Here is a 13,798-nt window from a genome sequence, read left to right on the forward strand (position 1 = left end):
ATGGCCTTCTTCTTTGAAGAACATTATAGGTGTTTATCTTTCCAAGGAAAGCTTCCTAGCAGAAGGCTTGTACTTTAGGACGAGTAGGTTTGCTCCAAATTTCTTTTGCAAGAAAGGTTCCTTCCTGAAACTGAAAAGACTAGGGTATCAAAAAATGACACACAAGAAAAAAGTCTAGAAGGAGAAGGTTTCCAAATTCTATTGTCATCCACCCTTGGGTTCAAAAAAACCGACCCTAATTTAGGTGGCATTTGGTAACGTGGTTTTGGCGTGTTTGAACCCGCTCTTTCAGGGGTGCTGTTTGTTCCAAAATGAGTTGTGGTTGGTTCTGTAATGCAAAATCTCGTGCCAATCCAGCAACGTTAATTTCTCGTGTTTCCAAATACGCCACACCCCTCCTTTTGTATTTATCTCTTATTCCCTGCTTCTCCACCACATTTCAGAATATATTTTTTATTGTGGTTCATCCTAGAACACACCACACTACAGCCTATGGAGTGCACCAACCATGGTTCAATCACACCTTTTCCAACCACAGAACATAGCAAACCTTTATTTAACAGTTCAATCACAAGTTTACACTCTCTTTCTCTTAGGCCTCTTATGAATCCAAAATCCCAATTTAACCTAGAATTTGAGGTGCTCTAGGAAGAAGCAAAGGGTTTCTTTTGAAAGCTGGAAAGAGAATAAAGCAAGGGGAATTGGGTTTTGAGAGTGGTATCACCCAGCCAAATGTCTTCCTCAAAAAGGAATATTTCCACAACCTACATCAAACCTTGTGAGATTTAGGAAAGTAGTGAGTACCTCATGAATGGCTTTCTAGGGTGAAGAAGCTGAAGCAAGATGAGGCACCTTTGCATCCCAACCATTATCCAAAACACCATCTAGTTCTAGAGGCAGACACCACAATCATTTCCCAAGAAAAAGTCAAAATGGCAAGTAAATGGTGTATGTAATGAAGAGAAGATGGCTAAAAGACTAAAATGGGAGACAAAGAGAAAGGTACCTATTTAAGTCTCTTAATATTCTCTTATTTGATTTATATTGTTGTTTGCTACAGTCTTTTGAGCCTTAAATGTGCAATTATAATCTAACAATTCCTTAAGGTTTATTAATTAATTCTATGTTTCTAGAAAAATTCTCTGATTTTTTTTTTTTTTTACATTTACCAAATATCTTGGTGAAATTAGTGAAATATCCCTGAAATTTTCCCATCTCTACATAGTGAAATGTCTATTGAAATCAAAATTGTGAACCATGGCAGTTAGTAGTGGTATCAAGTGTATAGTTTTTTTTTCAATATTTTTCTGTTTATGCTAGTACATGGGTTGTTTGTAATGAAGGGGGTATGAAATTGGGGTGTTTCTTTTATTTTTGTTTTTCAGTGACATCTTAATACATGAGAGTGCATCTCCCTCACATTTTCTTTTAAACAGAATTTTAGTTTTCTAACAAATAAAAACAAATTCAGTCTAAGGCTGGAAGCTCTATTAGAATTGGTGTTGTTTTCAGGAATTGGGAAGGACACATTTACATAACATTTTCAGGAGCAATAGGGATTGTAGTGGCTTGGGCTAAGAACAATAAAGTGGGGTTGTAAAAATACAGACATATGATAAGGGAAATATCAAGACTGTCTTTGGAAATTAAAGTCCAATACAGGGTGGACATCAAGGTCAGCTAACCACCTAGCTGATGGTTTGGCAAAGTCTGGGGTACATAGAAACCAAATTTATTGGGGTATTATACCAAGTGAAAGAAATATGCAGGGAGAGTTTATCTGAGGCTGACTACCTAAAAGGGATGCAAGATCATTGTTTTAAAAGGCTTAAGCCTTGAGGCGTGAGGCGTATGCCTTGAGGCTACACACTAAGATTTTGCCTCAAGGCTTAAGCCTCACAATTATGGTTTGAGGCTTAAGCCTTTGTCAGAATGAGGCGTAAGCCTCAAGCCTTAAGGCATGAGGCGTAACATGAGGCGCAAAAAGGTGTAAGCCAAAAAAATACATATTTTTATGTATTTTTTATAGTTTAAAATATATAGAAAAAACACTTTAATAATTATGGGCCAAATAAAAAGAGTAAAAATGAAAAACCAATAAGGCAAATCAAGTTCTATTAGTTTCTCATAGTATTTTAGCTTAGGAGAGTTCAGTGCAAAAAAAGGGTCAATCATGTTATTAGTTTTCTTGGATAAATCAAGTGGAATTTTCTTAATATTCTAATTGAACATCCCAAGTTTGTTGCTTTTCTCGTTCCTTTTCCTAATGGATTTATTTTTCTTTTTATTGATTTATTTTTTTCTTTTTGCATAGATCAAATCAACTGCATTGTTTCTTTTCTTCACAACTGTTGGATGACCATAAATCTAATGCCCATTATATAGATGATTCTTCATATGGATAATTTCATAAGGTTACATTTTGAAACATGAAATGTAAAATGCTTATAATTGTTAGATGATTAATTATTATTTTATTTAATGCTTCAAAGTTAAAGCTTATTGCTTATAAACTTCTATTTTATGGATATTTGTACCTTCCATCATTCTAACTTAGTATATTACATGTTATTTTTATTATTTATAAATTTTAATTACTTTTTTTCTTAATTTTTGGGCATACGCCTCACAGGCTTACACCTCAACTACACCTTTAGCCTTTTAAAACCTTGTGCAAGACACTAAAATTAGAGTTTTCTGTTGTAAAGATATACACATGAAGATCAACACTTCTGAGATCCTTCAAAAGAGAAGACCCTATTGGTACCTCTTGCAGGATATTTGTTTCCTTTGTTTAGCAAGTTGCCAAGTTGTGAGACTATGCACCACCTGCTAATCTCCTACCGTTCATTTTTTGCATTTGGGAGTTACTTTATTTGGCTGCAGGTGGAATCCTCCTGGGGACATAAAAAGCATCTTCAGCCTTTCCTTTTTCTTTCCTCCTAAGAAGAGGGGTAATTGGTTATGGAGATGTGTAAGAGCATTTACTTTTTTGGTATCTGTGTGAAGAAAGGAATGCTAGGATCTTCAAGGAAAAATTGCAAAGAAATAAAGCTATTGCAGAAAACATGTCTTTTAAAGTGATCCATTGGGTACATTTAGTGGATGCCTTTTCCCCTTTTATTACTCATGACATCATTTGGAATTGGAAAACCATGACTAACTCTGCATCCCCTTGGAGAGTATCAAACTTGTTACGGACATTATCTCTTATCCTAATCAAGATGAATTTTGATGTCTTTAGTCTTGGTAACTCGGAGAAGTCAGGAATTAGAGGCATATTTAGAAATCATGGGCATATCTTGGCAGCGCTTTCTGGCACCATTTGGTATGGTGATTCCACAAGAGCAGAACTGTTGGCAGTTCAATATGGGCTGAGGCTGGCTAAAAGTCTAAACTTCAGGAATTTAATAGCGGAAGGAGATTTCCATGTTGTAGTTGGTTGGCTTGCAAAGGATATTGGGGGTTCATGGTAGTATAGAAATGAATTCCAAGTAGGGGTGCTCACGGTTCGGATAACCAAACCATGGGCCTAATTTTGAAACTGAACCGGCATTACCAGTTTCTAGAAAACCGGTAACCGAAACCAAACCAAAGCCAATAGGTTAACCGGTTGACCGGTTCGGTTAACTATCGGTTTTTCGATTTTTTTATATTTACAATATATATTATAAAATATCTATAAATATATAATAAAAAACTAGAAATATATAAAAATTATTATATGTTAAATAATAAATAATATATAATGCATATTTGTTAACTTATAATATATAGAAAATAAAAAATATATAATATTACATAAATATACATAAAATATATAGAAATATATGTATACCGGTCGGTTCGGTTAACCGCTGGTTTTCTATATGGTTAACTGAAACTGAATCGGTACCTTCGATTTTTTTAAAATACCGAACTGACCGTTTCAGTTAACTGGATTTCCAGTTCGGTTTCAGTCAGTTTTTCGGTTTTTCTTGCTCACCCCTAATTCAAAGATACATGAAAGATTGATAGGGAGCTGGGAATCAAATATAGGTGGATCCCAAGATAAGCCAATAGTGTGGCTGATGCACTTGAAAGACAAGGAGTGGGTATGGAACAATTGTTTTGGGAAATGTTCCCCCAAGAGTGGAATTTATAGCAAGTGTAGGTTTTCAAGACTGCTATTCAGTCTTGACCACTAAGAGATTTCAGGTTCGATGAGAAGCGAAAGTGAAGTAGAAGAAAGAGTGGTGAAAGAGCAGTAGAACACAGATTTTGAGGAGAAGAGCAGAATGTCAATATTCTGCCGCCGCCACTTTAAGTTAATATATATATAGGTTATGCTAGTTACATGAAATGACATATCTGCCCTTGGTGTTTACATCATAACTGCTAACAAATAACAAACAATATAAAACTGAAACTAGAAATAACAGAATAGCAAAATACCACAGCTGTGACTAAATACATTCTACCCTACGGACAGAGTGGAACCACAGCTGTGGGGCCCACATCAATGTTCTCTACAGCAAGAAAGGAAAACATAGGGAAGGCAGCTGTTGCTGGCTAAGTGATAGGGAGGCATTGACTTGTGTCTTCTATATAGCATTCTCTACATGTCAATGCATAAATTTGGATTGTTACTGATAAAAGAAAAGGGAAAAAAATTAATATGATTATTGTCCAGAGAGGCTTGGAGCTGAAAAAAAAAGACTGAGACACAGACAAGTCTAGGAAGTGGAGGTTATCTCCAGGGTGAAGTGTTTCCTCATCCTCTTTTCCCTTCAACTTCGACCCTGGGCAACCAATCCTTCAGTTGTACATAATTTGATTAGTATTTCCTACATTAATTTCTTTTATAGAAAGAAATAATCTCTGGGAATTTATAATTGGTTCTTTTCCTTTGTATATGTTCTGTAGGATTAACCTACCTATTAAAGCATGAGGCTGTAAGTGGAGGTTATCTCCAGGGTGAAGTGTTTCCTCATCCTCTTTTCCCTTCAACTTCGACCCTGGGCAATCAATCCTTCAGTTTTACATAATTTGATTAGTATTTCCTACATTAATTTTTTTTTTGTAGAAAGAAATAATCTCTGTAGGATTAACCTACCTATTAAAGCATGAGGCTGTAAGGAAGGATACCTGTTAGCCATCCACCCACTGCATTACAAAGCACTGATTTGACTAAACCAAAACATATCTTATTCTGAGTCCAAATTAGTTCATTATGTACTCGGAATGTTGAGTTAATATTCCCACCATATGCGACTCAAGTTGGATTCATCTATATGTCATCAATTTATCTTTATTAGTTAACCTCGTTGATCCTCACATGTGTTATTCATATGCTATGCTTGTTCTCTATCAGTTAGATTTAGTTCAAATTAAACAACTAAATTTTTAATCTTGGAATGAGTTTATTATGGGCTTATTTCAAAAAGCATATTTAATCATCTTTGAAAAATTTGGCCTTTCACATCCATGGGTATGTTTCTCTTGATTGTTTGATCCTTTGCGTTAGTTCTTGCAACATCGGATGTGTACCTGAATTATACTTCTATGTACTATCTACAGGCCCACACTGTGCTGGAGATGAGATACACTGAACAACAGCTCACAGCAGCAGTAGTATCTGAAGGATTGCGGCCAGTGCTTGCTGATCCTGAGTCTGGTGCACCAACAAGTTTGTTGTCCTTAATAGAGAGGTGCTGGAACGCAGATCCTGAGAGCAGGCCATCTTTTGAAAATATTGTTATGGAACTTGATTCAATAATGGAACATGCAAAAAAAGAGAAAGAAGTAGAAAATATCCCTGGAGTTCCTTATATTTTTCTTGGTGATCAGCTCCCAAGTGATGTCAGTAACATAAGGACTTATCAGGAGAGTATAAACTGGTTCACTCAAGGGGAGCAATTGGCCAAGAGAACTTCTCTTTCAGCTTCAAGTGCAAGAATGTGGGCTGATTTGTCAAATAATTCTTTGGAATACCATCCAATACTGTCTTGGGGATCTTTTGCTACATGTGGAAGAAGGGAGACAATGGAAGATACACACTTTTTAATGCCTCAAATGTGTGGCGAGAAGGATATCCATATATTTGGAATCTTTGATGGTCATCGAGGTTCACAAAGAGACTTTTTCCATCCCCAATTTTAGTTTGAACATGTGAATTCAGTAAATGAATAGTATATGTTTGCAGGTGCTGCAGCTGCCGAGTTTTCTGCTCGAGCACTACCAGGATTCTTACAAACTTTGGGTTCCACAAATAGGTTTTGGTTTCTTTCTCGTTTGCTTGTATCTTTCTCTATTTTTTCTTCATCCCATAATTTGTGGTTATTTGTTGAAACAGTCCCTCAGACGCATTATTGGAAGCATTTATCAAGACAGATATTGCATTCAGAAATGAATTGTTAGCTCTGCGTAATATAAAAGGAGCTGTTCAGAAAGATTGGCATCCTGGTTGCACTGCAGTTGTGGCATTAATTGTTAGGAACCATCTTTTTGTTGCTAATGCTGGTGATTGCCGGACAATTTTATGTCGGGGTGGCCATCCCTTTGCTTTAAGTAAGGTCAGTTAGAATATTTTTCATCTTCTCATTGTTTTCCCCTTATTTCCTTTTTGGTTGGTAAACTGGGTTTGCAGATATACAATACCATGAAATGGGGCTGCAATTTCAATTCCAGCCCGGAACAGAAGTAGTAATTTTCTCTTTTTTGGGGGGTGGGTGGGGGGATGATAATGTATTTATAAAAAGAACAAAAAAAAGTTTTTAAAATTTACAGAATCTAGAATAGATATGAAATGCATAAAGCATCAATATCTAAACTCCTGAGAAAGTCTCCTAAAAGAATATTGCAAATCAAAACCATATGTTATCTCATGGAGGGTTGAATTCTATACTTTTTTTTTTTTTTGAGATGAAAGATAACAGATGCCATTAATCAAGAAAGTGGTACATGAGAAAATGTACGACAGGGAGCACACACAGATTACAAAGGCATTACTCTCTCACCATGTAAAAATTCCCTATGGGCTCCCGATTTAGCCAACCAATCTGCTACAGAGTTTAACTCTCTAGGAATCCAGAACAGATTAGCATTCAAAGAGTCCTGAAGGTCCCGAGCCTCATGCAAATAAATAATGAGCAAGCCTCCATGGCCCTCCATTCTTCTCTTCAAGCCATCCAATGGTTTTTCTCGAATCTCCTTTGATGACAAGGGAAGACAAGCCAAGGTCTCTTGCAATCTGGAGTCCAGTTAGCACTGCTAACACTTCAGCCTTTGTGAGGTCTGCCATCCCGATTGGACCGCTGTAAGCCCACAGTAAATTCCCATCCCTTCCCTTAAACACACCCCCAATCCCAGCTAAACCAGGACTCCCAAGGGCGCTTCCATCAAAGTTCAGGGTCACCTCCTCTTCTAAGCTTGGCTGAGGGATGCTTGTTGCTTTTAGAGAAGTTGGAGAAGAAAGCAAGATATCCACCATGCTTCTCTGAAGATCATTCAAGGGAACACCTTTGATCTCCTCTGAGTTCAGCACCCAAATGTTGCACAAGTGAAAAATATGAGATAATAGTTCGCCCATAGTTTTAGCTTTATTGTTGAAGATTTGGTGGTTTCTCTCCTCCCATACCCCCCACAAAACTTCTTAAACCACAATGCACCAATACACTATTCCCCCTTTTCCAAGGCCTCTTCCTTGCCATTGCCAAAGGAGGTCTTCAATATGTTCAGGAAAGACCCAGCTGTATCCTACTAGGTTTAGGAAGAAGCACCAAATTTTCCTTGTTTCTGAGCAATGTAAAAGGTGATCAGGATTCAATCCTAATTTCTTTCCCGCTTCCAGCTTCTGTTGTTTGGACCACCACTGTTCCCACTTCCTACCAATGTGTCCTTCCTGGTTTGGACTGCAGTTCTTATAAGGTGCTTAACCAAGGTAACTTTAATAAGAAGGGGATTAGGGGAGTGCATTTGACGGATGAAACTTGCATTAAGTGCAATAATTCCCATGAGATAGTTGATCATTTGTTTATTCATTTGAGACTTCAGAGGTGCTATGGGTTTGGGTGAAAACGTTGTTTGGCATAACTGTAATCCAGAATCTGTAATCAATATTCTCAGGAGCTGGCAGCTGAAGGGGTTGAGCAAAGAAGGTTCTATTGTGCGGAAGACTGCTGTTCTTGCTATGATGTGGACTTTTTGGTCAGAAAGAAATTTAAGAATCTTTTAAAACAAATTTTTAATCCAAAGATAAGCTGAAACCTGAAAGCTATAAGGGGAGAGTTTTGTCTTGGGTTGGGGTTTGTAGGCTATTCAAAGACAAGTTTAATGATACTTTTTTGATAGTGATACTCTTTTTTTTTAAATCAAAGGACTTTTTTGGTGTACATGGGTTTTTTTTATTTAATGAATATACCTTACCTTAAAAAAATTAATGAGCTTTGTTAAGTATTGGGGGGTAATATGTATATTTAAAATTTTTGGCTTCCACATTGTACAATAGTAACAAAACTCACATAATCTTTTTTCTTTTTCTTTTTTTTTTTTTTTTTTGTGACATGCCACCCTCAGCCCTAGACCCTAGGTTTTTTTACCTCTTGGAAGATGTCTATCGATTTAATATAAAACTTGTACAAGTGACTCTTTACTTGTATATTTTGTATAAAACTTGCACAGCCAATCTTTACTTGTGCAAGTAAACCTAGTTTACCAACCAAAACTTGTACAAAATTTACAAAATATACAAAGCTTGCAATGTGAAATTGCAGCCCCATTTCAATTGCACTTTATACAAAATATACAAGCTTTATACAAAATATACAAAATAGGGTGCTTCCATCACATTTTAATTTCAACAGTGTACAAGTGACTCTTTACTTGTATATTTTGTATAGCATGACTAAGCTCTAAATTTTGAACTATTCTGTGGGTGAACTGGATAACTTTTTAAAATAGGATCACATTGCAAGCAGTCTTGAGGAGAGAGAACGTGTCATCAGTGCTGGGGGGCAAGTCAAATGGCAAGTGGATACATGGAGAGTTGGTCCAGCTGCTCTGCAGGTTTTTATCTCTACCTTTGTGGAATATACCATGTCAACTGTATCCATAGAATTTGCCATTGGGTATAAATATATAATATCTTGGTAGGCTCAAGTCCCAGATGGCCGAGACCAACATTGAGTGGTACCATTTATTTTTGTAAAATAGTTAAGCAAAGGTGTTCCCTGATTCCTTTTTTTCTATGTAAGTTTTGCTTGATCATTGTTTCATCATCATCATCATCATCCAAGCCTTCTCCCAACTATATGGGGTCGGCTACATGAATCCTGTTTTGCCTTTTCAACTTAAGTAATCCTATTTTGCTTGATCATTAAATTTCTAAAAATGATGTGTTTGCTTGACAGGAAAAAGTGTATGCTTACTTAAGTTTGATAAGGACTGCAGAAACTTGCACAATATTTTTTTTAGTAAAATATAAAACTTGCACAAAATTTGGAGCTTATTGATTCCTGTTATGTACCAACTTAAGAGTCACTTGTACTTAAATGGGGGCATAAGAGTAATTGATTCCTGTGTTAAGTAGGGTGTCCCATACTTAAATGGGGGCATAAGAGTGACTGTAATATATTTAGAAAGCTATGTAAAGCAGCTGACTGGGACAGAGTAGGTGATGGTTTTTTACCCCATGGGCCTTCTTTATTCTTCTTCTCTTCCTCTCTCCCTTGCTTCTTTCATTCTTTTCTACTCTCAGGTCTGAAAGTCAAGGACTGTATCATGGTATCAGAGCATCTTGGGAGCTGTGAACTGTTATAAAAAGGCTGCAATTCTTCTTTTACTTTTTTCTTTTTTTTAATTTTATTTTCTTCTGGACTTGTTTTTGGTGAGAAAACAAGTCAAAAGAGGCTCCAATCTGACTTTTTCTCTTTGGTTTGATCACTGTCACTATACTTAGAATTTTATGGCTCATGTGGTGGTGTAAGCCCTCTACTGGGTGGTTACCAAGAGGCCTGTCTATCCAGCCCTTTGACAGGCCTTGACAGAGAGACAAATTATGGATAACATATAGATAAAGAAATTAAAACTCCATTTCTTGGAGCACATACAATCCTTCTCCACGGTGTTCTATTATTAAATTCTGTCTGAGAAGGTATTCTTTTTTTCTCTATTTCCCCCTTGTGGAAAAACAAGGATCCACTGCTTTTATTTTCTAAAGAAAATAACCTAAGGCCAGTTTTAGTGTGCTATGTCCAGTTGCCCCTTTAGTTTCAGATCTTTCAAAAATAATTACCAGTGGTTTGTTTTAATCATATTATATTTTCTCATAGTGTTAGTGTTTCACTTTTAACAGGTTACACGCTCAATTGGTGATGATGATTTGAAGCCTGCTGTTACTGCAGAGCCTGAGATAACCAAAATTAATTTGTCACCTGAAGATGAATACCTGGTAAGGACTATTAACTGCCAATTAAACGAATCTTTATTCTCACTGAATAAATGGTGCATACTTTTAAGTGCATATAATTCTAATCAATAAATTTGAAATTTTCTGGAAGAACCTGTAATGACCAATTTATGAAAAAAAAAAAAAAAACTGTCTTTTCGTCCATCACTTGAAGTTCTCGTTGCTAGTCTTAAGTTCTTGTTGGTTCTACCTAGGTACTTAACAAAATTATATTAGAAGATGGACAGTTTTATGGAAAAATGGCAAGCTTCTGTTTCCTGATTGTAATCGAGCAAAGTGTAATTGCATTTCGTAATTTATGTTCTAGTCTGAACTAGCTTAGAGTTATTTCTACATATATATATTGATTGTTCCCAATTATCTGAAAGAACTTCTAGGACAGTATTTAATTGTGCTTTCTGTTTGTGACCATGTCACAAAACCTGTAAGAAGCCAAGCAACTCTACAACAAAATCAATCTTCATATAAGCCTTGTCCCAAGACTCCCAACTAAATGGGGTCGGCTACAAGAACCCTGTTTTGCCATTCTGTTCTGTTAAATGCCTGAAGGAATGTTGCTGGCAGAATCCAAACCTGCAGGGGAAGCCCACATGATTTCTAGTCATGCCTGATAACCACTATAGCACGCCAACCTAACAAAATGATGGATGTTGGATGCTTAATTAACTAGTCACTATTGAACAAAATTTAGCTGCTTTCCTTTGGCACTTTTAGTCATTAAATGGGTTGCTTCAGAGTTAATTTTACATGATCAAATTAGGTTGTGTACATGCGTATATATCCATCCATGTATGCTATCTTGGTGAATTTTGTGGAGCCAGTAAGATTTGTCACATTCTAGTGACTGATCCAAAAAATCAGATTACCTTTATGAAAATATCTACCTGCCTACTCAGTTTTTTTTAGATGCATCATTAACTCAACCCATGTTTTAAATTGTTCAATTTTGTCATTCTGTTCCATCCTCATGAGCCATAACCTTAAAGGGAGAGAGTGTCCTAGTTTTCATATGATATAATTAATAATAGCCAGCCAGGTTAACCAGAATACTCTAAAATTCCAAAGCTATAGCAAATAATTTATTAGAGGCTTTTGAAAGAGCCACACATGTTCTATAAGCAACTTGATATTTGTGTGGTTGGTATAATCAGGTAATGGCTAGTGATGGGCTTTGGGATGTGATGAGCAATGAGGATGTCGTGTCAATAATCAGAGACACTGTTAAAGAGCCAGGAATGTGTTCAAAGAGGTTAGCAACTGAAGCTGCTGAGCGTGGAAGCAAAGATAACATTACAGTCATTGTTGTCTTCCTACGGCCGGTCTCTACAGCTGAGAGAATTTACTAAGTTGGAGCTATTCTTTGTATTTCTGCATGGGCGTGCGCTACATTGTGCATCCGTTTTTATTGGGGATGTGTTTAAAATGGCCAGTGATGGCATTGTTGTAAATTATCCGGTTTACTGTTTCTTCTGTATGAACCTAAAGTATAATAAAAGCCTTGGTATTTCCATTGGGGATTCGTATTAGATTATACTGTGCAATTCAATTGTTTCAACAGTCAGATGCATGAAACATTTTATGTTAAATTGTGAATTAATGGATTCTACCCATATCTAAATATTTCTGAGCTATGTTCTTATTATCATTAGGGGTTTTCATGTTTGATTTTTATATTTCCTGACAAGTGATTATTTTATTGACATTTTTTTAGAAACTGGGAATTAGTGACTGCAACATAGATGGCCCAACCCAAAAATGTCATTGGGTTGGTTTGATTTGGAATGAATTTTGGGTTAGACTTAGGGTCATAAGCACGAACCTGATTTAACTTCATATTTGTATGTATAAGTATTATATAAATATGTATTTATGTCATCAGTACTGTATGTGTTAGAGAATAAAACTTATGCAAGGACCTCACTTAACAGTTTAAGTTTTTAGGTTGAATGATTCTTTGAGAATATGTATGTCAACAATTTTAAGTTGGGCAAAACTTTTATAAAGATAACCATGTCCATTTACATATAATAATGATACAACTGAATTCATCTAGCCCTTTAGTTTAGAGAATAAGAAAAGTTGGACCTGATTAGGGTTAGTTAAGTCCCGCATGGAGTCGACGTAGTCCCATGCACGTCGTGATAGTGCCCCTCATTGGCCAGCCAATCTGCCACCTGGTTTCCCTCACAATGGATGTGCTGATACTCTTGCACTCCTCTAGCATGGTCTTGCATCTCCAAGAAGGATCCTCTGCTTCTTTTAGGGCTACAATAGTCACTTATGAATCTCCTTCAATGATGATCTCATTCTGCTGAAGAAATTCGACTAGTTTAGAGCTTCAAGGGCTGCCCTAATTTCTGCTACATTGATAGAAGAGGACCCAATGGAACCTACCTTACATATGATGGCCTCTCTAAGGTGGTTTCTCGCTATACATCCGTAGGCACATCTGTTATTATCCTTTTTTGATGCATGAAATTTATCTTGATTTCCCCTATCTTTGGTGATATCCACTTTATCCAGTCCTCCTCTTCTCCTTTCTCTCAACTGGGTTTGGGCCTAGGGTTAGCTGGGCTTGTATGAAATCTTTGCAATTTTGTAAGGCTTTATTAACTAATTCTAGAGGGCTCAAGTTTGTTTTCTTGAAAATTCTCTCATTTCTTTCCTTTCATAAGTGCCATAGCATGTATCCTTTTTTTTTACCAATACTGCTCCATGCACCAGTCTGGCTCACTATTGAGGATCCCATCCCACCATTCTTTAAGGTTGCAGGGATTCAATCTTGTTGGGGTGGGAATGTAATTCCCAATTAGCCTCCAAATTTGCAAGGCGACTGGGCAGTTAACTAGGATGTGAGCTACATCCTCGTTTTTTCGAGATCAAATCAGCCCCCCACAAGACTGCACCCCACGACGTCCCACAGCACATTCCCATCGTGTATTGGAAACATCTTCTGGTGATAGTATAAAAAATAATGATGTCATCATCTGGAGATATTCTCAATACACGGTGGGGATGTATTGTGGGGGGCTGATTTGAACTCCGTTTTTTCCACACAACTTGCAGTTAGGATCAAATTTAAAACCCTTCCTGTTGAGTCTCTCTTTAGATGGAAGTTTGCGAGAGAAAAATTTTGTCTTTGGGGGGCGTGATTTTCTTTTTTGGCCCATCCGTCTCGGTCTCATTATTGAGTTCATATGCTGGGGTGACCAAGATTCAAATCTTGGAAACAGCCTCTCTGTATATACAGAGGCCGTAAGGCTGCGTACATATGTCCCTCCCCAGACCCCGCATTGACGGGAACCTTTACACTGGGCTACCCTTTACACATCAAAATTGCATGGGGAAAAA

At 36.9% G+C, this 13,798-nt stretch overlaps 1 protein-coding gene across 1 annotated transcript in view; it reads left to right on the forward strand.

Annotated features, from left to right (window-relative positions):
* The window catches only part of LOC148845476 (protein kinase family protein / protein phosphatase 2C (PP2C) family protein), an 18,862-nt gene extending 6,889 nt beyond the window's left edge, over positions 1–11,973 (forward strand). Inside the window, exons 7-12 of the mRNA XM_088954699.1 lie at positions 5,560–6,106; positions 6,185–6,254; positions 6,335–6,554; positions 8,941–9,045; positions 10,334–10,429; positions 11,599–11,973. Coding sequence (XP_088810825.1) covers positions 5,560–6,106; positions 6,185–6,254; positions 6,335–6,554; positions 8,941–9,045; positions 10,334–10,429; positions 11,599–11,793 — 1,233 coding nt within the window. The 3' untranslated portion in view covers positions 11,794–11,973. The remainder of the gene's footprint in view (positions 1–5,559; positions 6,107–6,184; positions 6,255–6,334; positions 6,555–8,940; positions 9,046–10,333; positions 10,430–11,598) is intronic.
* The last annotated feature ends 1,825 nt before the right edge of the window (positions 11,974–13,798 follow it).

This window comes from Nelumbo lutea, chromosome 7 (genome assembly GCF_056320005.1).
Source record: "Nelumbo lutea isolate HS-2025 chromosome 7, American lotus-T2T, whole genome shotgun sequence".
In the NCBI taxonomy this organism is placed as follows: Eukaryota; Viridiplantae; Streptophyta; class Magnoliopsida; order Proteales; family Nelumbonaceae; genus Nelumbo; species Nelumbo lutea.